At 49.8% G+C, this 20071-nt stretch overlaps 1 protein-coding gene across 4 annotated transcripts in view; it reads left to right on the forward strand.

Annotated features, from left to right (window-relative positions):
* The window catches only part of PRMT8 (protein arginine methyltransferase 8), an 89150-nt gene that overhangs the window by 55911 nt on the left and 13168 nt on the right, over positions 1-20071 (forward strand). For all 4 annotated transcript variants that reach the window (XM_044756057.2, XM_014841765.3, XM_070494481.1 and 1 more), the window contains exons 5-7: positions 7940-8082; positions 8705-8792; positions 15396-15511. In XM_044756057.2, the coding sequence (XP_044611992.1) occupies positions 7940-8082; positions 8705-8792; positions 15396-15511 (347 nt within the window). The remainder of the gene's footprint in view (positions 1-7939; positions 8083-8704; positions 8793-15395; positions 15512-20071) is intronic.

Here is a 20071-nt window from a genome sequence, read left to right on the forward strand (position 1 = left end):
GAGTGTAGGTGTAGCGACATAAATAACAACACAGGACACAAAATACCTGCTACCCAGAATCAATCAATGTCTCTCCTCTCCACCTCCGCGTGGCTGCTCTGGATGGTTATCCACGTGTAGACGCACACCTCCATGAAGCCACCTGCAGCGGACGTGCAGCCTTCACATGGCTCCTTCCACACGCGTGGCCCACACACGTGCTGAGAGGCTCCTCTTTGACTTAAGCACTGACAACTAGTACTTCCTCTCTTTCCCCGCCGAGGAAGCAGTGGGCTGCCTGAGAAGGTAGATTCGTCTGTGAAAAGTTGACGTAGGAGCTCAGGGATCGATATAATTTTTTACAGTTCTAGAAACAAAAACTCATAACCTATTTACTTCTCAGGAAACTAAAGGAAAAGAGTATATCCCTCCTTTCTCTTTTCCTATCTGTGCACATCCTAAAGCGTAAATGTCATGGATGGCAGAAGCCTATGCGTAGCATGACCCGACAGATGGACAGAGGGCCCCTGCAACGTGGCGGGAGGGAGGGCTCCGTGAGATCACTTCCCCTGCTGAGCCACTGCGCGCTGCCTGGAGAGGAGCTGTGTGGGTGTGCGGCTTGCAGGGTTATTGTGGGATTAGAGATAATGTTCATCAAGTGCCTGCCACGGGGCCTCACATGCAGCAGGTGCTCAACGAGCATGAACCACAGGGCCTTTCAAGCCTAATGTTCTACACGTGGCTCATTGGTGGTCACACGCTCCAAGCCTTTTGCAGATGATGCTTGAATTCTCTGCTTCCGCAGCCTTCCTCTGAGCTCTGCGGTCATCCAGTCCTGGGATGACTCCCCTGATGGGGACCCACCACCAGCCATCTGGGAGCTGTGATTGTTAGAAAGCACTTCCTTCCACGGAGGTGGAGTCCGCCTCCTGCAGCCTTGTCAATGCTCTCCTTCTTTTCCTTGGGCCCATTCGGGGAGGGGAGACTTCATCTTCACGTGGCAGCCCTTGGCCCTCATCCCCAGGCTACACCCCCAGTTCCTTCCCCCTTTGCTTTGGTTTGAATCACCTTCTCCTCTGGCCATGCTTCTGGGTCTGTCTCACCTCGGGGAGTCATGCTCAGAAATAAGCATAGCCAGGCAACTGGAGGGCCCAGATGCTGTTCTCGCACTGTGGCTCCAGTTTCCATTAGCAACTGCGGAAAACGCCGTGTCTCACCGGTGCTGAGCTGGACTCAGCTGCAGTCTGTTGTCTATCCATATCCGGTCTCTTGTCTGCCTATGTCACTGCCGGGCTGAAACTCCTAACTAATATCTTGTCAGCGGGTATTTTGAATCCAAACTGAGAGTCATACTTTTTATTCGTATAAAACTTCATGGTTAGATTTGGTCCTTCCTTACAAATTTCTAAGACTCCCTAGAGCATCAGGCTCCTGGGGTCTTCATTCTCTGCTTGGTGTTACCCACAGATTTGGTGGGTGCCCTGGGGGGAGTGTGGATGCTCCCGTAGGCTGGTCTGCATCCAGCTCTTGATCAGCACCTTTCATACAGCCAAGCAGTTAGCTGTGAGTCCACACAATCCTTTGTTGTCGTCTCCATGAGGATGCCACGGGGCGAGGACTTGTCGAAATCCCCATGTGGTACACTGCAAGCACGGTGCTTCAGAGCGTCGGCTCTGGACTCAGACTTCCTGGTCCACACTGAGTTTCGCCGGATTAGCTTGGGATGTTGTATACGATAATTTCTGCACCTTAGTTTCCTGGTCTATGAAATGGGAACAATAGTGGTACCTACCTCTTAGGGTCATTGTGAGGAGTACATAGTTACTGTATGTAACACCGTGGCGTGCTGGGGCCGGCGCCTACAGGCTCCTGAAACCGATTGTTAAATTTTCAGTAAATTTGTGGAATGGATGAAGTCATGATGGCTTGAAATTGGCCACAGTGTGAATATTTACACCGCAGAAATCAGCAAATGCTACACGTCAGGACTTCTTCCCTCTGGAGAGCCAGTTGTTAAGTATCTACCAGCACACCACTGTGTCAAACACAACAGTCCTGTGGGCAGTAAGCAGACAATAAATGTTAGCTATTGTTATTATTATTTCATTTATTAACTTGACTAATGACCCTGTCAAAAGAAGGAATGAGATTAATCAGATACAGTTGTTTTTAATGAACCTGTACTGTGACTCCTGGTAATTGCTGCTCCCTTTCCTACTGCTCGTGAAGCGGCCCATTAATAACCTGAGGACTGGTTCACCCGCTTGGTCCTTCAGGCATTATTGTGCCGCACGCCAGGCCCTGTGCCAGGTTCTGGGTGTCAACGGCCAACAGGACAGATGGGATCTTTGCTCTCATGAAGCTTACAGTCTCATGGAGAGGGCAGACAGAAAGGCAAGTGAACAAAACATCACAATAGAATTACAAATTGTGAAAGCTCTTAGAAAGAGACGTGAAGGAGTAGTTGAGAAAACCGGGGAATCCGCTTTCAATGGGGTGGTGGCGGTGGCATGCTGGAGCCAGCTCACGCTGCCTTCCCTCCCAACCCTGCTGTGCGTGACATCACAGTGTGAGCACAACAGACATCAGCAAATGCTATGAATCTGGGCTTTTTTTCTCTCCTGGAGCCGGTTGTTAAACATTGAACAGCACAGCACTGGGAGAGAGGAACCTTTTCGGAGGAAAGGGCATTGAGGCAGAGACCTGAAAGATGACAGAAGGCCGGCACGCTAAGAGTGGAGGGAACAGTGGTGAGCGTGGATGGACTGCTGTGTCAGTTCCCTGGGGCAAGGATTTCTGCCTGTCCCGTGTAAGCTTCAGTCAGTAGTGAGAGTCGAGCCTGGAATGATTTGCTGACTCCCTGAGCCTAGAGGAGGACTGTTGCCTTCTCCATTCCCGCTGATTTCAACCACTCTGTCCAGCTCCACTGCCTCCCTGGGCCAAGCCCACACCATCATCTGCCTGGGGCCAGCGTGTTGGGAATCTGCCCAGGCTGCACCGTGCTAGGGCTGCTAAGTAGTGGGCCAGACCTTGGAGAGGGGGACAAGTCCTGGTACGGTTGTGTCCACCCAAGTATTAATCCAGCCAGTGCCTAGGGGAGGAGACATGCCAAGCAGGGGCTCTGGCCAGGGAAGGGCCCCGAGCTTCAGACTTCAGAGCTCCAGCTAAGCAGACTAGGTTCTCAGCTCTCAAGGGACATAAAGGCTAGGACACAAAGCCAGGCAGATTACGTGCTGGGGGACCAGGAAGAAGCTCAAGCCCTGAGTTCTTGGGTGAATAGGGGATCTGGGAAGATAGAGGGTACCCTGTTGAAGTTTCTACTATATTGAGGCTACACAGCACCCAGGGCTCATTTATGCCGCTCCAGTTATGGGGTCTGTTTGCTTCAGGTTATATTCTGGGTCCCTCCAGATATCGAGGGTAAAGATATTGGTGTTCTCTTTCTCTCATCACCACTGGCTCAAGGATGTACCTAGGTCTGACCTTGTAGGAGAGGTTTATCCATGCATCTGGACCCTGGAGAAGCTGAGGGTTGGAAGCCCTCGAGGTGGGGCTGACATCAGGGAGAGTGCTGGGTTCTCTCCCTCACACCCTGGCTGCTCACGATCGTCCCACCTCTCCTCGCCCCGCTAACCAGCCCGACCAGGCTTCACGGGGAAGGGTAGCTTATTCTTCGGCCTTCCCTGATTTCTTTTCTCCTATCATCCCAAGCAGTGCTTGGTGTTTACAACAATCCCACCAGGTAGGTAAGTCAGATATGATATCCATTTGCAGATGAAGGAAAGGAATCTCAGGGAGGCTGGTGACTTGGACCAGGTTACACAACAGGCATAGGTTTGGGCCCCACCTTTTGGATTCTCTGAACTCCAGTGCTCTCATTAGGCAAATGGAGTAATAAAACCAACCACATCGATTCCTTTGAGGATTATTGAGATAATCCATGCAAAATCATTCTGCAAGCTGCTGTTCAAACACTAGTAATTTTTTACTATCATAATTAGGACTAGTTTAAAGATCTTTTGTCTTTGAACTCAATACCCTGTTTTCAAAATTGCTTATTCATGCATCCATTCATTCAGTAATGATTTTTGAATGTTTGTGAAGAGTCAAGTGCTCTGCTCGATCCTGGAACAGGAAGCTGAAATAGACAACTGAAGGGAGGAGGTCATAGGCTGGAGGCAAGTCAGGCCCTCAGAAGGTGTGTGGCAGCCAGGTGGGCGTCACCAGAATAGGTGTGTGAGCCCTGTGGCAAGAGAGGGGAGGGGCGGTGAGTGGCTCTGCGGTGGGGGTGGCATGGGGGCACTCTACTGTGAGACGATGTGCTCCCTGTCCTCACGCTGGGGACCCCTATGCCATCCCTTCTGTGGGATGGGATCTGCTCTGGGGAACAGGGAGGAGTCTAAAATGGGAAGACCACTAACTGAGACCGTGTGGGGTCACCTGATTCCGATGGACCTGCTGGAGGCCCAAATGAGATCAGGCTGGCCTGATTTGTTAAATTTAAAAAAGTCAAACAAATGACCATGAATCAGAATGACTAGATGTCTGTAATTACCACTCAAGATGAAAAGGAAAAAAATCCCACTAAAAACAACCAAAAAAAAAAAAATCTGGATGTCTAATTTGCAAACTAGAAGTTACAGGGAGAATATCTTCCAACTTAGGGTTTATTGCTCCCTGTCGTGTACGCAGTTACAATTAATCATTCTGAAATTTATGAGCCAGGGTCCTGTCAATTGGTTGAGCAAATTTTCCATCATCCCTATGGAACAAAATACAGCTCCAGAGAGTGACCTCAATGCAACCTTGAGTTGACTCAGTTTTAGTGATGTGAGGTCCAGATTGGAGTGCGGTTCTGTAGTCCATAGCTGCTCAGAACCTTCATGTCAGTGGCTAGGAGCCTCTTGAAAGGGCTTTGACACGGAGAAGGAATGCCTGTCCCTGCTTACGCTCACACAGTTCTCTGAGCCAACCCAATGCCGTACATTGGCCAATGGCTGCCAGTTAATTTCCATAAACCCCACCACAAGAGGGAGCATTTTGCAGACTTGGAATTTGAATCTGGGAGTTTAAATGGTTGTTGGTGGTGAGGATAGGAAACGGGAAGAGCATGCCTGATGATTCAGCTGGGCAGTTGGGTTTGGGTCCAGAGAAACAACGTGGCCTCCTTTAAAAAAGTCAGGCTCAAGGAATTGGTGCAAATTAGAGTCAAATTGGACATCTCAGGCACTGCTTCTTTATTGATAGGCACCATGTCCACCAGTAAACTTCATAGAATGCCATAAACATGCTCAACACATATTTGAAGAATCGAAGCATTTTGGCGCTGCAAAGGATCTTAGGGATTTTCAGATTCAATCTCCCTTCTTTTTCTCTCCCCCAATGAGGAAATTGAGGTCCTAAAGGGGAGTAATTATTTGATCAAGGATAATTATCAGCTGGAACTAAAAGTGGTCCACCTCCAGGACTCCCGCATAGGGTTGTGGAGATCAGGTACTACACAGAAGCACCTGGGCAAGGGGATGGATGGGTCTGAAATTCAGTCCACAGCTGGACCGAAGGGAGAGGTGCCTGTTCCCTTTCACAAAGGGCCATCTACTCACCAAGCCAGGTGGGGGCCACATCTGCTCCGAGAAATGTTTGGATGCAGAAGGGTGACGTGAGTGAACAGAGGTCCAGGCTCTTAAGTGTTTTATAGGGTTAATTGATTCATTCTGCCTTTTTGTAAGCAAAAACACTGTGATTTTTGCTGTCCTGTGACCCACTCTATCTGTGTATCTATCTATCTATCTACCTACCTACCTATCATCTGTTGTACCCATATTCATCAGGATATTGCAACTAATGGGTAAGAGGGCTCGTGCAGAGAACAGGGACAGCATTCACTCCCTCTGTGGGGCACCCAAGGAATATTCCATCCTTACCTGTCTGTCAGACTAGCTATAAGTTCTTGTCCACTTCTGCACCCAGGGTGGAGGTCAGGGGGCACCAGAGGCAGGAGAAGACGACTTCCTGGGCCTCACAGAGATCGTGATCTAATGCAAGAGGAAGAACTGTTCCATAGCCCATAGACACACGCAGACATTAGGAAAGAGCCTTCGAGAAATGTGTAAGGAGGAAAGAATGGGGGGCCCATTAAAACACTTTAAAAATGTTTATAAAAGTAAGACAAACCAGGCTTTGCATGCAAATGAGTAGGCAGGTAGATGAGGCATATATTTGTCAGTTCTTTTGTGGAATAAGAAATAAATTAGGCACTCTATTTGCATCTTCAAAAATTCCTTACTCCGTCCTCTTGTGAACTCTCTTGGCTCCTCCTGGGCCCTGGTGTTGCCTCAGTTCCTGCCCTTGGGTCCCAGAGCCCCTAGAGAAGCAGACATTTGACCTATTCCTCCCATCCCTGCCAAACCTCTTGGAGAAGAGTAGCCTTTCGTGCTCTCACTCCTTAGGGACAGGGCTCATGAGCAGTAACCAGGAAGGCCACACAGCTTGGTCTCACTAGAGTGACCAGGGCCAATTTACGTCCACAAGGTGTCTGACTCCTTACTGAGGAGGCCTTATCTGATTAAGCCTTGATTAAATACCAGACATTGAAGAGCTAACCATCATTAGAGGTTGCTAATGGGCACTCCATCACCTGCATCATCCACTGTGAAGACATGAAATAAAGCCAGTGACCTGTGTGCCCTTTGTCATCTAGGAGCCTCCAATCCAAATTACGTTTCATGAAATTCACATTCAGGGCAGATGTGGTTTTTTAAAAATTATTATTCTTGAGGACCTGCCATTGTTCAATTTCCCCAGCAAACTTCAGACATTGTGTGATTTTTCAGAAGATGGTGCAGAAAGAGAGTTTCAGAGCATGAATATGTGTAACCTTTCAGAAGAAATGTTCAGATGGAACCAGCCGACCAATACATCACCCTGTCAATTTCACAGCAGCATCTAAGATAGCTTTTGCTGTGATCTTTACAGCAACAAATGCAAAAAAGAGACTCCAAAATGATGTGTGTGTCTATGTCAAATGATCAAAAATCTCACTAAGAAGTTTCTCCTGCCACAGAGGGGTGGGAAGGCCTTGGAAGTGACTCTTGAGCAGAGGCCACGTAGAACAAGGGCTTTATCCTGGCCCTATCCCCTCCAACTCTCCATCAGCTGGTTGACAAGGGGGACAGTGTCAGATGATGTCTACCTTCTGTTGAACCCTGGCTCTGAGCCTGGCACTTCACATGTCTTATTTCATTTCATCAGTACAACTACCTGCTAAGTGGATATTATTTCCCTGGTTGTTCTCTGAATTGAAGTTTGTTTAGGTCAAGTATCTTTTGGAAAGTCATACAGCTAATAATGAGAAGGTCTAGCAGTTAAACCCAGGTTTCTCTGACTATAAAGCTCATGCTCTTGTCAAAACACTAGGTTATCTTCCTCACGAACCCACTAGGGGATGAGCAGCCACTGGGGGATGAGCCCTGGCTGTGAACAGATGCAAGAGCAATCAAGGAGGCATCCCTGCCCTTCTTTGGATTTGAATCATCCTGGCAGCCTAAAATAGGGTGGGGATGGTGAGAAGCGCGTTAGAGTCATAGTGTATCAGACCTGGCCTCTCTTTCCGCAGCTACCGTTTAACCTCTCTAAGCCTCAGTTTCCTTAGTTCTAGAGGAGAATGATAATAATGTGTTTACTTCATGGAGTTGTTGGGAGGATTACATGATATGGTGCATCTCATGGGCTTAGCACAGTGCCAAGCACATTGTAACTGCTCAATACATTTTAGGGGGAAAACCTACAAGTAGTTTTCAATTCTCTTAGTATAACTAGCTTGGTGAAGGGTGAGGTATGTCACATCCTAGAAGCAGAATCAGAACAGGGCTAAAACCTGTAGATTTGGCTCTAATATGGGTGCTCATGGTTCCTGGCTAGGGTCCTTGCAAAGTGTGGCCTTGGGGTTCTTCTTTTCCAGTCATCACCATATTTAAAGGTAAAGTGGAAGAGGTGGAGCTGCCTGTGGAGAAGGTAGACATCATCATCAGCGAGTGGATGGGCTACTGTCTGTTCTATGAGTCAATGCTCAACACGGTGATCTTTGCCAGGGACAAGTGGCTGGTAAGTGTCCTACATGCTGTCCCCTCGTTGGTCTGCTGGCTGTCTTGCTGCTCTACCCTTGGCCTACCACCTAGGAAGAATATGAGGACTTCAGAGAGGACTTGGGCTAGACCAGGCCCTTCTCTTTAAACCACATCTACTTCAGGGATCAGAATGATTGTCCCCAGGTCCAACATGTCTAACTGCCACCGTGTTCTCCTATAGGTCTACCCTTGGCCTCTTTGGCTATAATTGATACCCATTCTCTGTTGTCAATACAAAATTCTATTCTGGTCAATGAATACTTAGGACTTGCATGGCTGCCAGAGAGCTGAGCATGCTTCTGACCTTGGCTTCCCCGGGCTGAAAGGTCATACCATCTTTCCCTGTTCATCATTGAACTTGCCTTTGCCCCACTTCATTTCTTCCATTGACTCCACCTAGGTCCCTCAAATTCTCCCTGCTCTAGAATAAAAATTAAGCATTGCCATCCTAGTCCTAACCCTGGCCAAGGTGACAGCCTGCTGAATGAGAAATTCTGGCAAGGGGGTGCTTGTCTGGTGACTCTATGTGCAGTTCAAAATGTGATGTCTTTGTCAGGTGAATAGATTACGAGACCCATTTCCCCACAATTCATCAACAGAAACCTGGAGGGCTTATGTTTCCAGACCGGGCAGCTTTGTACGTGGTGGCAATTGAAGACAGACAGTACAAGGACTTCAAAATCCACTGTAAGTCACCTTTTGATTCTCTGTTGGGCTTTTATTGCATGTGTGGGGAGGGAGGCACTTCGGTGGGCCCGAGATGAGCAGCCAGGCTCATGAACACAGCTGCTATGCCAGTGGAGGAGTTTACCTGCGACCCTTCCTGGATTCTTCTCTGTACATGTTTCCTCTAGTCCCAAGGGTGGGAGGCCTGCAGAGGGAAAAGTTGCAATGTGGCTGGTATAAGATAAAGGAGTGAGAGAATGAATGCAGTGGGAATGAAAAATGAATTGAAGCAGCAGAAGGTAGGTTTTTTGCAGAGAACATAGGCCAGGCGGCTGGAAGCCTGTCAAGGTTCAGTTGTGCCAGAGGTCCACCACAGGGCTCCTGCTTTCATACCACTCAAACTCATCAAAATAATATTGATTCTCCTTCATCTTAAGTAAAATTTGAGGAGAGATGGAGACTGCGAATTTGCGTGTGCACGAGTGCGTGTGTGTGACAGGAGACTCATAGCCACGTCTGCATTCGTAATTCTTTATCACATGAGAGCTTGCTGTTCTCTTAGGAAAAAGGCCCCCAAATCTCCAATGTTTTATCTAATCCAAAAAGGGCTGTCTTGTTCTATTTCATTTCAAGGGTAACATTTCTCAGTGACACAAGTCTGGTCCTCCATGAGATCACACCAAACATGTTTTCACCAGGTTAGAAACAGCCATGTCTCCTCAACCAGAACTAAAGACGACAGAGGAGCAAAGAACGCCTCACGCAGGCAACACGCACACAGTCCAACCCAGAGCACGAGGCACAGACTCCAAACCGCCCAAGGGACTCAGCAGACGTGGGGGTCCTGCCCCCATAGGGCCCAAGCCCTCCTTTGCAAGATGACTGTGGAGGGTTCACAGACTGCATGGTTGAGTAGACGCCTCCTGCCCTGAGAGGCTAAGACCCAGTAGTTCAACAAATTGTCGCTCCACTGACTCAAACAATTGCCATCTAACCGTTGTTGGTGCCGCTGATGATACCTCAGTCAGACTGTGCTACAGAACGTGTGCATTTGTGTGTGTGTTCACACTCTTCCGGAAACAAAACATCAAAGCGTGAAGTTCTGAGCCAGCTGCGGGAGAAGATAGGAATGGGACAGTTTGAGTTTGAGGCTCTGTGCCATCTGCCTCCAGCCAATCTGGGGTCATCTCTAACATGTGATGAGCAGGGAGAGGCAGAGTGGCTTAGGTTGCATGGTCATGCTTTGAAGTCTGCCAGCCCTGGGTTCAAATCCCACCTGGGTGACTGTAGGCACCCTGACATCTTTGAGCCTCAGTCAGAGACAACATCACCAGTCCCCTAGACTTGTCATGAGGATCAAGTGAGATGATGTAAATAAAAGGACTTGACAGTTCCTGGTGCTATACCACAGCGGCCTGGATCTAGTCTCCAAACGTGTCACTAAGCCCCCTTTCTGCTCATGGCTCCGGCAACCGAGCCTGACTGCCAAGATGGTTGGCCTCCAGTGGCTCAGAATCTAGGACAGATGTGTTCTCACGGCAGATCGCAGAAACAACTCAACAGTGAACGTTGATCAAATGCATATGTAAATAGGACGTATTTTGCCCTGGAGCTGTATTATAATGCTACTTTTGGAATTCTCCCCGGAACCGTACTGAATAGTGTTTTGAGGAGAACCTTAGGGCGCATTCTTCATTCTGACGCACACTTAAATATTCGTTGAGCTCCGACCCTAGGCACAGCTCTTTGAGGGACTTCATGGTTTAAAAGCCAACATGTCTTCCCTGCTCCCTCCCTGGACTGTGTTCAGGAACCTCTGGAGCGTGCATATTGTAACCAGCCATCTGGAGCCAGAAGGGGACAGGGCCGCCCTGAGGGGCACCAGCGGGCAGCTGTTGATTCGGAGGTGCTAGCTCAGGACTGGTGATCACATGATGTAGTCTTGCACTGCCTGTTGCAATTTTTGTACCTTCTGGGAAAGAAAAAAATGAAAATTCAGCCCCATTTTTTTCTTGCAGAATGCTTGCTCTGGAGCCTCTGTCAAAAACCCCCACAAAACCTAACAAAATCCCAAAATCAAACACAAAATTAAAATCTATTTAAAACACTGTTAAGCTTTCTATTTAAGTGCTTTTTAAAAATAATCTGTTTTTGTTTTTGGTAAAGGAATCAAGCCCATTTAGAAATCTGTTTCCAATTAATGAAGATTTTGGTTACTCTGAGTTCTAAATCAAAAGTAAAGCGTGAAGGTTGCTGGTTGCTAAGGGAACAATTGTAAGCAAATTTCAGTTGGCTCAAGAACCAGTTAGAAAAGAAAAATGTTAAAGTGGGGCAGGAGAGTGAGACATGCTGGACCCCTTTCAGAGAATGAGTTGTGAGGAAATAGCTTCCTCTCCTCCGCACCCCACCGCCCCTGCTTCCCTCCCCTCCTTTCCTTTCCCTTTCTCAACTGCACTCAACATGGCTCCCCAAGAAGGAGTGAAATACAGAACCTGCACGCAGTTTGCTCACCAGCTGCTGGAGAAGACGTAGAACGAGAAACAGGTGACTGGCCTGGGCTGTGCTCACAGTACATATTTTGGAGAGTGAATGAATGAGTGGGGAATGAAGGAATAAAAGTAAGCCAGCAGAGGAATGTGCAAGGTATAGAGTTTAACCCTGAGAGAGGAGCAATTAGTTTTTAAAATTTCTACCGTGGAGGAGATTTTAGTATTTCAAAATTGGAAGGAAACTTGGTAGGTATTCTATTCAGTTTCTTACCCAATACGTGAATATACCACATGCTGAGAGGCAGAGGGATGGGCACCAGCTTCCTGGCTGATGGGAAGATGGAAAGGAAGGTCCCATGCAGGGTCAGTGGGGCCTGTAGCTGGAAGGCTGGAGGGCGGGACCTCAGATGCCCTCTGTGGGTTTCCATCCACCTCCACCCCAGCATCCAGAGTTCTATTCTCTGGCTCTAGCCTATTTTATACGAGGAGCTGACTTTGTTCTCAGAGCCTAATATGTATGAAATTCTTGTAGACACCTTCCTTTCCGTCTAGAGGAGAAACCGTAAGTGGCACCTGGTGGCACTTGCCCTAGTTTTCTCTGACCACATTCTGGGGCAGTCCCATTAGCCCCAGCGGAGAAACTCAGATTGCTGGAGCCAGGGCAGGAGGGAGCATGTAGCTACAGCTCTCTCACTGAGGAGTCAAATTTGTTCTCCAGAACCTCATGTTTCTTTTTCTCCAGCTGCTTTTAAGATTTTCTCTTTATTGTGATATTCGTCAGTTTGACTCTGATGTGTCTAAATGTGTTTTTCTTGATATTTATCCTGCTTGGAATTCTATGGGATTCTTGTATCTGTGGGCTGCTGATTTCATTAGTTTAGGAAAATTTTCAGCCATTATCTCTACAAATATTATTTTCTGCCTGATTCCCTTTCTCTTCTCCTTCATGGACTCCAATTACACATCTGTTAGATGTTGTCCTATGGATCTTGGATGCTCTCTATTTTTTTGTCTTTTATTTTCCTCTTTGTGTTTAAGTTTGGATAATTTTTATTGACCTACTTTTAAATTTATTTATTATTTCCTCCGATGTATCCATCTTGCTAGTAAGTTCCTTGAAAGAATTCTTCATCTCAGATATTGTGATTTTCATTTCTAGCATTTCCATTGGCTTTTTTTTTAAAGATTTTATTTTTTTCCTGTTTCTCCCCAAAGCCCCCCAGTACATAGTTGTATATTCTTCGTTGTGAGTCCTTCTAGTTGTGGCATGTGGGACGCTGCCTCAGCGTGGCTTGATGAGCAGTGCCATGTCCGCGCCCAGGATTCGAACCAACAAAACACTGGGCCGCCTGCAGCGGAGCGTGAGAACTTAATCACTTGGCCACGGTGCCAGCCCTCCATCGGCTTTTTTTTCTAGTTTTGGTCTCATCGATGAAATTCTCTATCTGTTCATGCATTTGCCACCTTTTCCATTAGGTTATCTCACATGTTTGTTGTGGTCCCTGAGAGTCTCCATTGGATAATTCCAGTTCCTGAGCTGTCGCCGAGTCTGGTTCTGTTGACTGTCTTTTCTTTTGGTGATGGGTCATAGGTTTTTCCTTTTTCAAGTGTTTTGTAATTTTTTATTAATGCTAAATGTTGTGAGTGGAAGAACAGTAGAGACAGATGGATAATAATTCTGCTTAGAAGAGAGCATGCCTTTTCCCCTGCCAGGCTGTTACAGTGGGATTTGAGTCTATCTAGGCTGTAGTCATGGTAGGTTTGAGCTTGGCTGTTGCTTTAGTTACATTCATTGCAGCACTGTGAAGCCCTTTTCAAAAGTTTGTTTTAACCTATAAATAACAGCCATGAGAGCTGAGCTCAGCATCTGAGGACTGGAAGGGCCTTTAAAGATCATCTAGCCAAGGGGTTCCAAACTCTGGTTGGAATTGCCTATATAGATTTGAAAATTCCAGCTTCCTAGGTCCCAAATCTGGAGATTCCCCTTCAATAGGTCTGGTTTTGGTCCAGGAATCTGTATTTTTAAAAGTGTCCCAGATGATCCTGGAACACAGAACCACTGAACCAAACTCCTCACTTACAAACAAGCCAGAGAAGGGGATTGATCTGCTCATGGACACACAGCTCAGATGGAGGCAGAGCCAGAGGTCAAACCACATAATGATAACAACGACTACGGATCAAGGGACTATCTATTGTCCTTTACATGTGTTATCACAATTTGTCCTCTAACAACCCCAGAGAGGAGCCATAATGACCACCATCTCCATTTTAGAGAAGAAACCAGCTCTCTGAGAAGTTAAATTCTTGTCTAAGGTCACACAGCAAATAAGTGGCAGAGCCTAGACTTGAACTCCAGAGCCCAGGCCTCTAACCATTACACAGGTGGACTCGGGTATTTGCCCATCACTCGCACTGAAACTTCACTTAAGGCAGGGCCGAGAGGGAGGGGGCAGGAGTGTGGCTGCAGGTCTCAGGGAAGGGTTTCAGCAAAGGCAGCCTGTCTCAGCATGCGTGTTTTCTCCGGGGAGAGGATGGGTAGCTGTGTCCAGATTCTAGAACGGGCTCTTCTCTCAAGCATGACCCGTTGCCAACTGAGCAGCTTCCTTCCCAAACGTAGGTAGGTCTCAGTCGGGAATCTGGTCCCAGCCTCGGATGATTTACTGGGATATGACTGGCATCTCACCCTCAAGCCGGAATTTCACGAGCGCTCACCCCCTGGGAGATGGCTACTTTCTCTGCCTCTTCTCCCTGAGGAAGGTCTTTGTGTGCCTTTGACAAGAACCCGAGTCAAAGGAGGGAAGCTTTCCTGACCCTTCACACCCCCTCCTCCCACACTGTCTCCTACACGCAGACGGGAACACAGGTTCCTAAGGTACCGTTTGATGAACGTTTTAAAAGAAAATTTAATCCCGTAAGATTTTAGAGAAAAGTGTCTCTACTTCAATGCACTGCTAAATCTGTCTGAATAAACAACAGATGAGATTCAGCCGCAAAGTAACTAAGGGCGGCGAAGGCCACCGTCTGCACTGTGGGGAGAGGAGATTGCCTTCCTGGTCACTGTGACAACTGGTCAGAGCGGCTGAAGGGTTAGGGGCCAGGCTGGGTCTGAGCCCCGGTGCCTCCGCGTCAGTGAGGTGTGACATTGGGCCAGATACCTCCTGTGAGCCAGATCCCAACTTCTCCCCACCCCAGTTCTCTCATCTGTCATACAGACGTGTCCTTACGGGGTTTCTGGGTAGAGTAAAGGAAGAGTCTGGGGTAGGTGATCAGCCACTGAGAGCAATGATTACCAGCGTGAAGGGCGATCTTGGAGCATCAGGTTTGCATTCATTCACTCACCAGCCCTGTACCCTAAATCTTTCCCCCTCTCCAAGCATCTTGGAGCAGCAGCAAGGGGCAAGAGGCACTGCCAGCAGGTTTATGCCCCCTGGGGATATTGCTCACGGGATGGGTCCTTAGTGAGTGCAGCAGGCATGTGAGAAAAGCAGGCTCTTGTGGACCCACCCAAACTCCTCATTTTGCAGTTGCGAAAACTGAGGTTCAGAGAGGTTAGAGAATTTGCACAAGGGCCTGGCCAGTAAGCAGTGGGGCTGGGATTCAAACCGTAGCTCATTTCACTCTAAAAGCCCATGTTTCTCTCAGCTGCATTAAAGGTTCAGTTGGCGGGAATGGGAGGAGGGAGAGAGATGGGCCTTCTGGGTGTGGAGAAATGGCTTGAGCAGAGACACCAAGATAGAAATGCGGATGGCAGATAAGAGAGTTCATAGGAGACTGCTGGCTCAGCGAGGGGCACAGGAAGGTAGGCACTGGAAAGAGTCAGATAATTTGGATTCTAGTCTTGGCCCTGTGTGGCGTTGTAGCTGTGTGACCTTGGAGAATTTTCTCAGCCTCTCTGAGCTTTAGTTTTCCTAAACATAATGTGGGACCTGTACAAATAAGATAATGAAGATGGGCATTTGGCGCATTGCAAAGCCCTCCACCCAGCTGAGCGATTCTTCTCCCCTCCCGATGCAGGGGAACATGGGCTGCCCCTCACCCTCTGCGAGGGCCTGCTGTGCTCTCGTACTCAGGAGGGTCTGGGAGACTTCTGGAGTCCTGCTGCCCGCCCTCATGTCTCACTCTGTTCATGCAGGGTGGGAGAATGTCTATGGCTTTGACATGACCTGCATCCGGGACGTGGCCATGAAGGAGCCCCTGGTGGACATCGTGGATCCAAAGCAAGTGGTGACCAATGCCTGTTTAATAAAGGTCTGCAGACTCCTCCTGCTTGGGCCTGGGCATGCTGGGAACCCAGCTGTGCCACCCTGGGAAGCTGTGGGCCTGGAGTAAAGGCCACATTAGCTCCTGCACGGCCCGGCCTGGTGAAGCAAGGCCACCTTGGCCAGAGCCTCTGGCACTGGATGGTGACCAGTCAAAAGCAGGCACTGTCACTGAGCAGAGCCATGGAGAGAGAGCCACTGGACTCAATGGTGGCACAGCTGAGGGGAGGGAGTCAGCGCACATCTCTTGGTGGTACAAGGTGGGGGAGGGGCATCATGATGAGGAGGAGAGGAGGGGAGAGGGAGGGCCTCAAAAGAGGAGAAGAGGAGGGGGAGGGGCCTCAGAGGAGGACAGGAGGGAGGGGAGGGGCATCAGAGGAGGAGAGGAGGGGGAGGGGCCTCAGAGGAGGAGAGGAGGGGAGGGGAGGGGCCTCAGAGGAGGAGAGGAGGGGAGGGGGAGGGGCCTCAGAGGAGGAGAGGAGGGGAGGGGAGGGGCATCAGAGGAGGAGAGGAGGGGAGGGGGAGGGGCCTCAGAGGAGGAGAGGAGGGGAGGGGGAGGGGCATCAGAGGAGGAGAAGAGGGGGAGGGGCCTCAGAGGAGGAGAGGAGGGGAGGGGAGGGGCATCAGAGGAGGAGAGGAGGGGGAGGGGCCTCAGAGGAGGAGAGGAGGGGAGGGGAGGGGCATCAGAGGAGGAGAGGAGGGGAGGGGGAGGGGCATCAGAGGAGGAGACGAGGGGGAGGGGCCTCAGAGGAGGAGAGGAGGGGAGGGGAGGGGCATCAGAGGAGGAGAGGAGGGGAGGGGAAGGGGCATCAGAGGAGGAGAGGAGGGGAGGGGAGGGGCATCAGAGGAGGAGAGGAGGGGAGGGGAGGGGGAGGGGCATCAGAGGAGGAGAAGAGGGGGAGGGGCCTCAGAGGAGGAGAGGAGGGGAGGGGAGGGGCATCAGAGGAGGAGAGGAGGGGAGGGGAAGGGGCATCAGAGGAGGAGAGGAGGGGAGGGGGAGGGGCATCAGAGGAGGAGAAGAGGGGAGGGGGAGGGGCATCAGAGGAGGAGAGGAGGGGAGGGGAGGGGCATCAGAGGAGGAGAAGAGGGGCATCAGAGGAGGAGAAGAGGGGAGGGGGAGGGGCATCAGGAGGAGGAGGGCAGGGGAGGGGCATCAGAAGACAGCACATCCTAGAGGCAGGAGGGTGACTCAGGTTTGGGGAAGCTACACTGTTCAGAGGTGGATGTCCCTCCCAGGAAAGGAATCCCCTTACCTCAATGTACAGAGTAATCGTCATTATTCTCCCACCTCCAAGCACACCTCTGACCTGGCCAGACAGAGCCCCTCACCTCCAACATCCTTGTCTGCACTGCTCTAACGTCTTTTCCTCCAAGCCTTTCTTTAGTGAAGGTGAAGAACAGCTGGTCAGCATCCTGGGCACACCAATCCTTAGTGCATGCTTCTTATTAAATGTTCAAATATGTCAAATTTGATAGAGTGACAATCAAAGCTCCCTTGACCGCCCATCCCTTTCAATCCCACACTCCTCCGAGAGGTAACCACTGCTCACAGGTGGGATTGAGCGTTCCTTTCCTTTTTGTAAGTATTTGCATTTCTATATGCTAACATATCATGTTGAACCATATAAAATTCATGATATTTGACTGCTTTTTTAAAATCTAGAAGGACATCAATTTCATATGGTTCGAGTTTATTTTTTAATTTAAAAATCTGGATTCACTATGTAAATATTCACCAACCCCCTGAGCCCTCATAAAACAGACCTGCCTGCTCTGGTCCTGTACACGTCCTTCTTTCCTAGAAGTACTGGGTGGAGGACTGGACATTTACAGTGGACAAAGAGGGAGGAGTCCGGGGCCACTGGAGGTGACAGGGCGTTTCTCAAGGATGGATGCAAATCACTGCCATGCCTGGGTGAGAGCTGTCCTTTGTCCCAGGATGTAGTCTTCCCAAGAACCACAGCCCTTGGTCCACAGTGTCTCTGAGGCATTTAGAAGGGGCCTCCGAGGGCAGAAAGAACTGGGTGAGCCTTGCACCGGTCTCATCGGATGCTGCCTCCCTCTTGTAACAGCCTGCCTGAGAGGTTTGGCGGGAGTCCCCACTGACAGGCATCTCACTACTTCTTAACTCGGCCCGGTCCAAGTCCAGGCAGGACTGATGGTGAGCAAAGAGGTCCTTTTATTTCTCCCTACCAGCCCCTGTCCCTGAAGCTCTTCCCTTCGGATGCCCCCAACAAGAACCAGTAAAGTACATCCCAAACAAGCTCACCTCTAGTGCAAACCATTTCTATAAATATTGTAGAAGAGACAGAAATCGACTGTGCACCTGAATTCGCCACAATGACACATGGTACCTATATCCAACCGTTAGGCACCCACACGTAATGGCTCCAGCCTAGGGATCCAATTCCTTCAGTGAGCTTGGGCTCCTGTGGCTTTCCGCCCCTGACCCGCAGCTGTGGCTGTGGCACTTCTGTGTGTCTACTGCTGGTCCCGTGGTAGACTGGCCTGCCTCTACCTCCAGGCCACACCCTTCTCCCTGCTCCTGTCCCCGCTCCCAGCCGAGCACCAGCAAGGGTCTTTCCCTCGTCACACCTGAGTGCAGCCAGGGGCGAGGCAGCTGCGCTCAGGGAAGGAGGGCCAGGAGGGGCTGCCTTACACACACTTCTGAGAGCTCCTCTGACTCCGTGTCAGGACTGGAGCTCCGGGCCGAAGTCCTGCCCGCCCGTGCCTCTGCCCCTTTCTCCTTGTTTTCTGAGATGGATGAGGACTGTCTGTCTGCTTCTGCAAGCAGGAGAGACCCCGCTTAGCTCTCTCGCTAATGTGCTCAGCAACGTCTTGCCGGGCCTGTTGGGAAAACACTTGCCCTTCTTCACACACTTAATTGCTATTTTCATCGCTATTAACGTTGCAGAGTGTGACACTTTATTATAATTAAGACTCTGTTTTGACCAGACTTCTGCTCTGAGACATCCATTTGTAACATTATTTAGTGATGGGGATAGCAGCGGCCAGGGCCTCTTCTGAGTGATTGATGCCTGCGGGGCCCTCTGCTTCATGGGGGTCCCCTGAGGTCAAGTCAGGGGTCTCCCTGGTGTCTCAGAGATGCTGCTGCTGCTGCAGAAAGAAAGAAACCTTCCAGCAAAGAGGCCTGGGTCCTGAGGAACCAGGATAACTGGATCTGACCCCGCAGACTTCGAGTCTGAGAGGAGAGTGGACCTGAACCCAGAGGCCTCTGTGCCTCTGAAGCCCAGAGACAGTTGATCCTACCCTCACAGATGGCTGGCCCCTCCGAGAGACCACGGCCTCCATTGTGGCCATTTTGATGTATAGCTTCATTACCTTTGGTCTTGAAAGCTTCTTTGTTCCTTCAGAGGCCCCTATTATGAAGCAAATGTCAGTAGGACCCACTGAATACTGTCAGCTAACACAGGCATTGACAGCTGACGTTTGGTTGATGGATGTCTGAGAACAAGACCCTAGAGAGATGGCATTCCTGACAGATGGGGTGGTGTGTGTGTGCCTCTGTGTGTGTGCATGCATGCATGCTGGAAGGCGTGAAGAAGTGAGGGGAGTGACAGGAGAACGGAAGCAGGTCTGGATGTGGCACAAGCCTGCTTCTCATGCTCCCTGTGTGCATCCAGACCAAGAGGTGTGCATGGTTTAGGTAAGCCGTAGGGAGTCGTGGAAAGTTTGGATCCAGGGAGCGCACAGGTTGAATGGATCTGAAGATTAGTTGGCTGGTGGTATGAAGGAGAGGCCTGGGGAAGAAGGAATGTTGGCAGCAGGGAGCCCTGTTGGCAGAAGATGATGAGTGTCAGGTGCTATCTATACACAGCGAGGGTGCGCAGGCCAATGAGGAGCAGCTGCTGCCCGCAGAGGGCTCCAGTCTAATGGGGGGGCAAGGCAGAGGTGAGGAGACTACTGAGAGGAGCCAGGAGGAGAGTGGAAAGACCAGGCTAGGCTGGCAGCAGAGGGGACCCAGAGAGAAAGGTACCAGGGACCTTGGAAAGGGCCTGGCACCTGGCCGGCTGGCCCTGAATAAGAAGACGGATAAGTCAGCTAGTGTAGACACTGAGCCTGGTGGATGTGCTTATGCTGTTAATAGAAATACAATGAACCGTGGCTGGTTCTAAGAGTTGCTGAGCTGGAGGGAACCTCTGGTCACATGGCCATTGTGAAGGCTGACAGGTACTGGGTCTAAAAAAGGTTTCCTTTCTAAGAGTTTGGGAATGGCCCAGACTCAGACATTGACATATAATGGAGGGCTGCCTACACTAGGGTCCCAGGACGAACGGAAAAAGTCTTCTGAGAGGGATGAGGTGCAGGGACAGGGGTTGGCCAACAGAAATGCGGGCCGACCTGGCCACATGCTCTGAGAGCAGAGCCTGCTGGAGTGCGTCCCAGACAAAGAGCAGAGCCGGCTGGAGGGCTTGATGTGGTCAGGATTATGCTCAGTTCTGAAAGTGGAGAACCCACGCAGAGGAGAAAGCGCAGGATGATGAGAAGTCAGAAATCCTGACTTAGGAGAAATGAATGAAAAACCAGG

The sequence above is a fragment of the Equus asinus genome, chromosome 22, assembly GCF_041296235.1.
Source record: "Equus asinus isolate D_3611 breed Donkey chromosome 22, EquAss-T2T_v2, whole genome shotgun sequence".
In the NCBI taxonomy this organism is placed as follows: domain Eukaryota; kingdom Metazoa; phylum Chordata; class Mammalia; order Perissodactyla; family Equidae; genus Equus; species Equus asinus.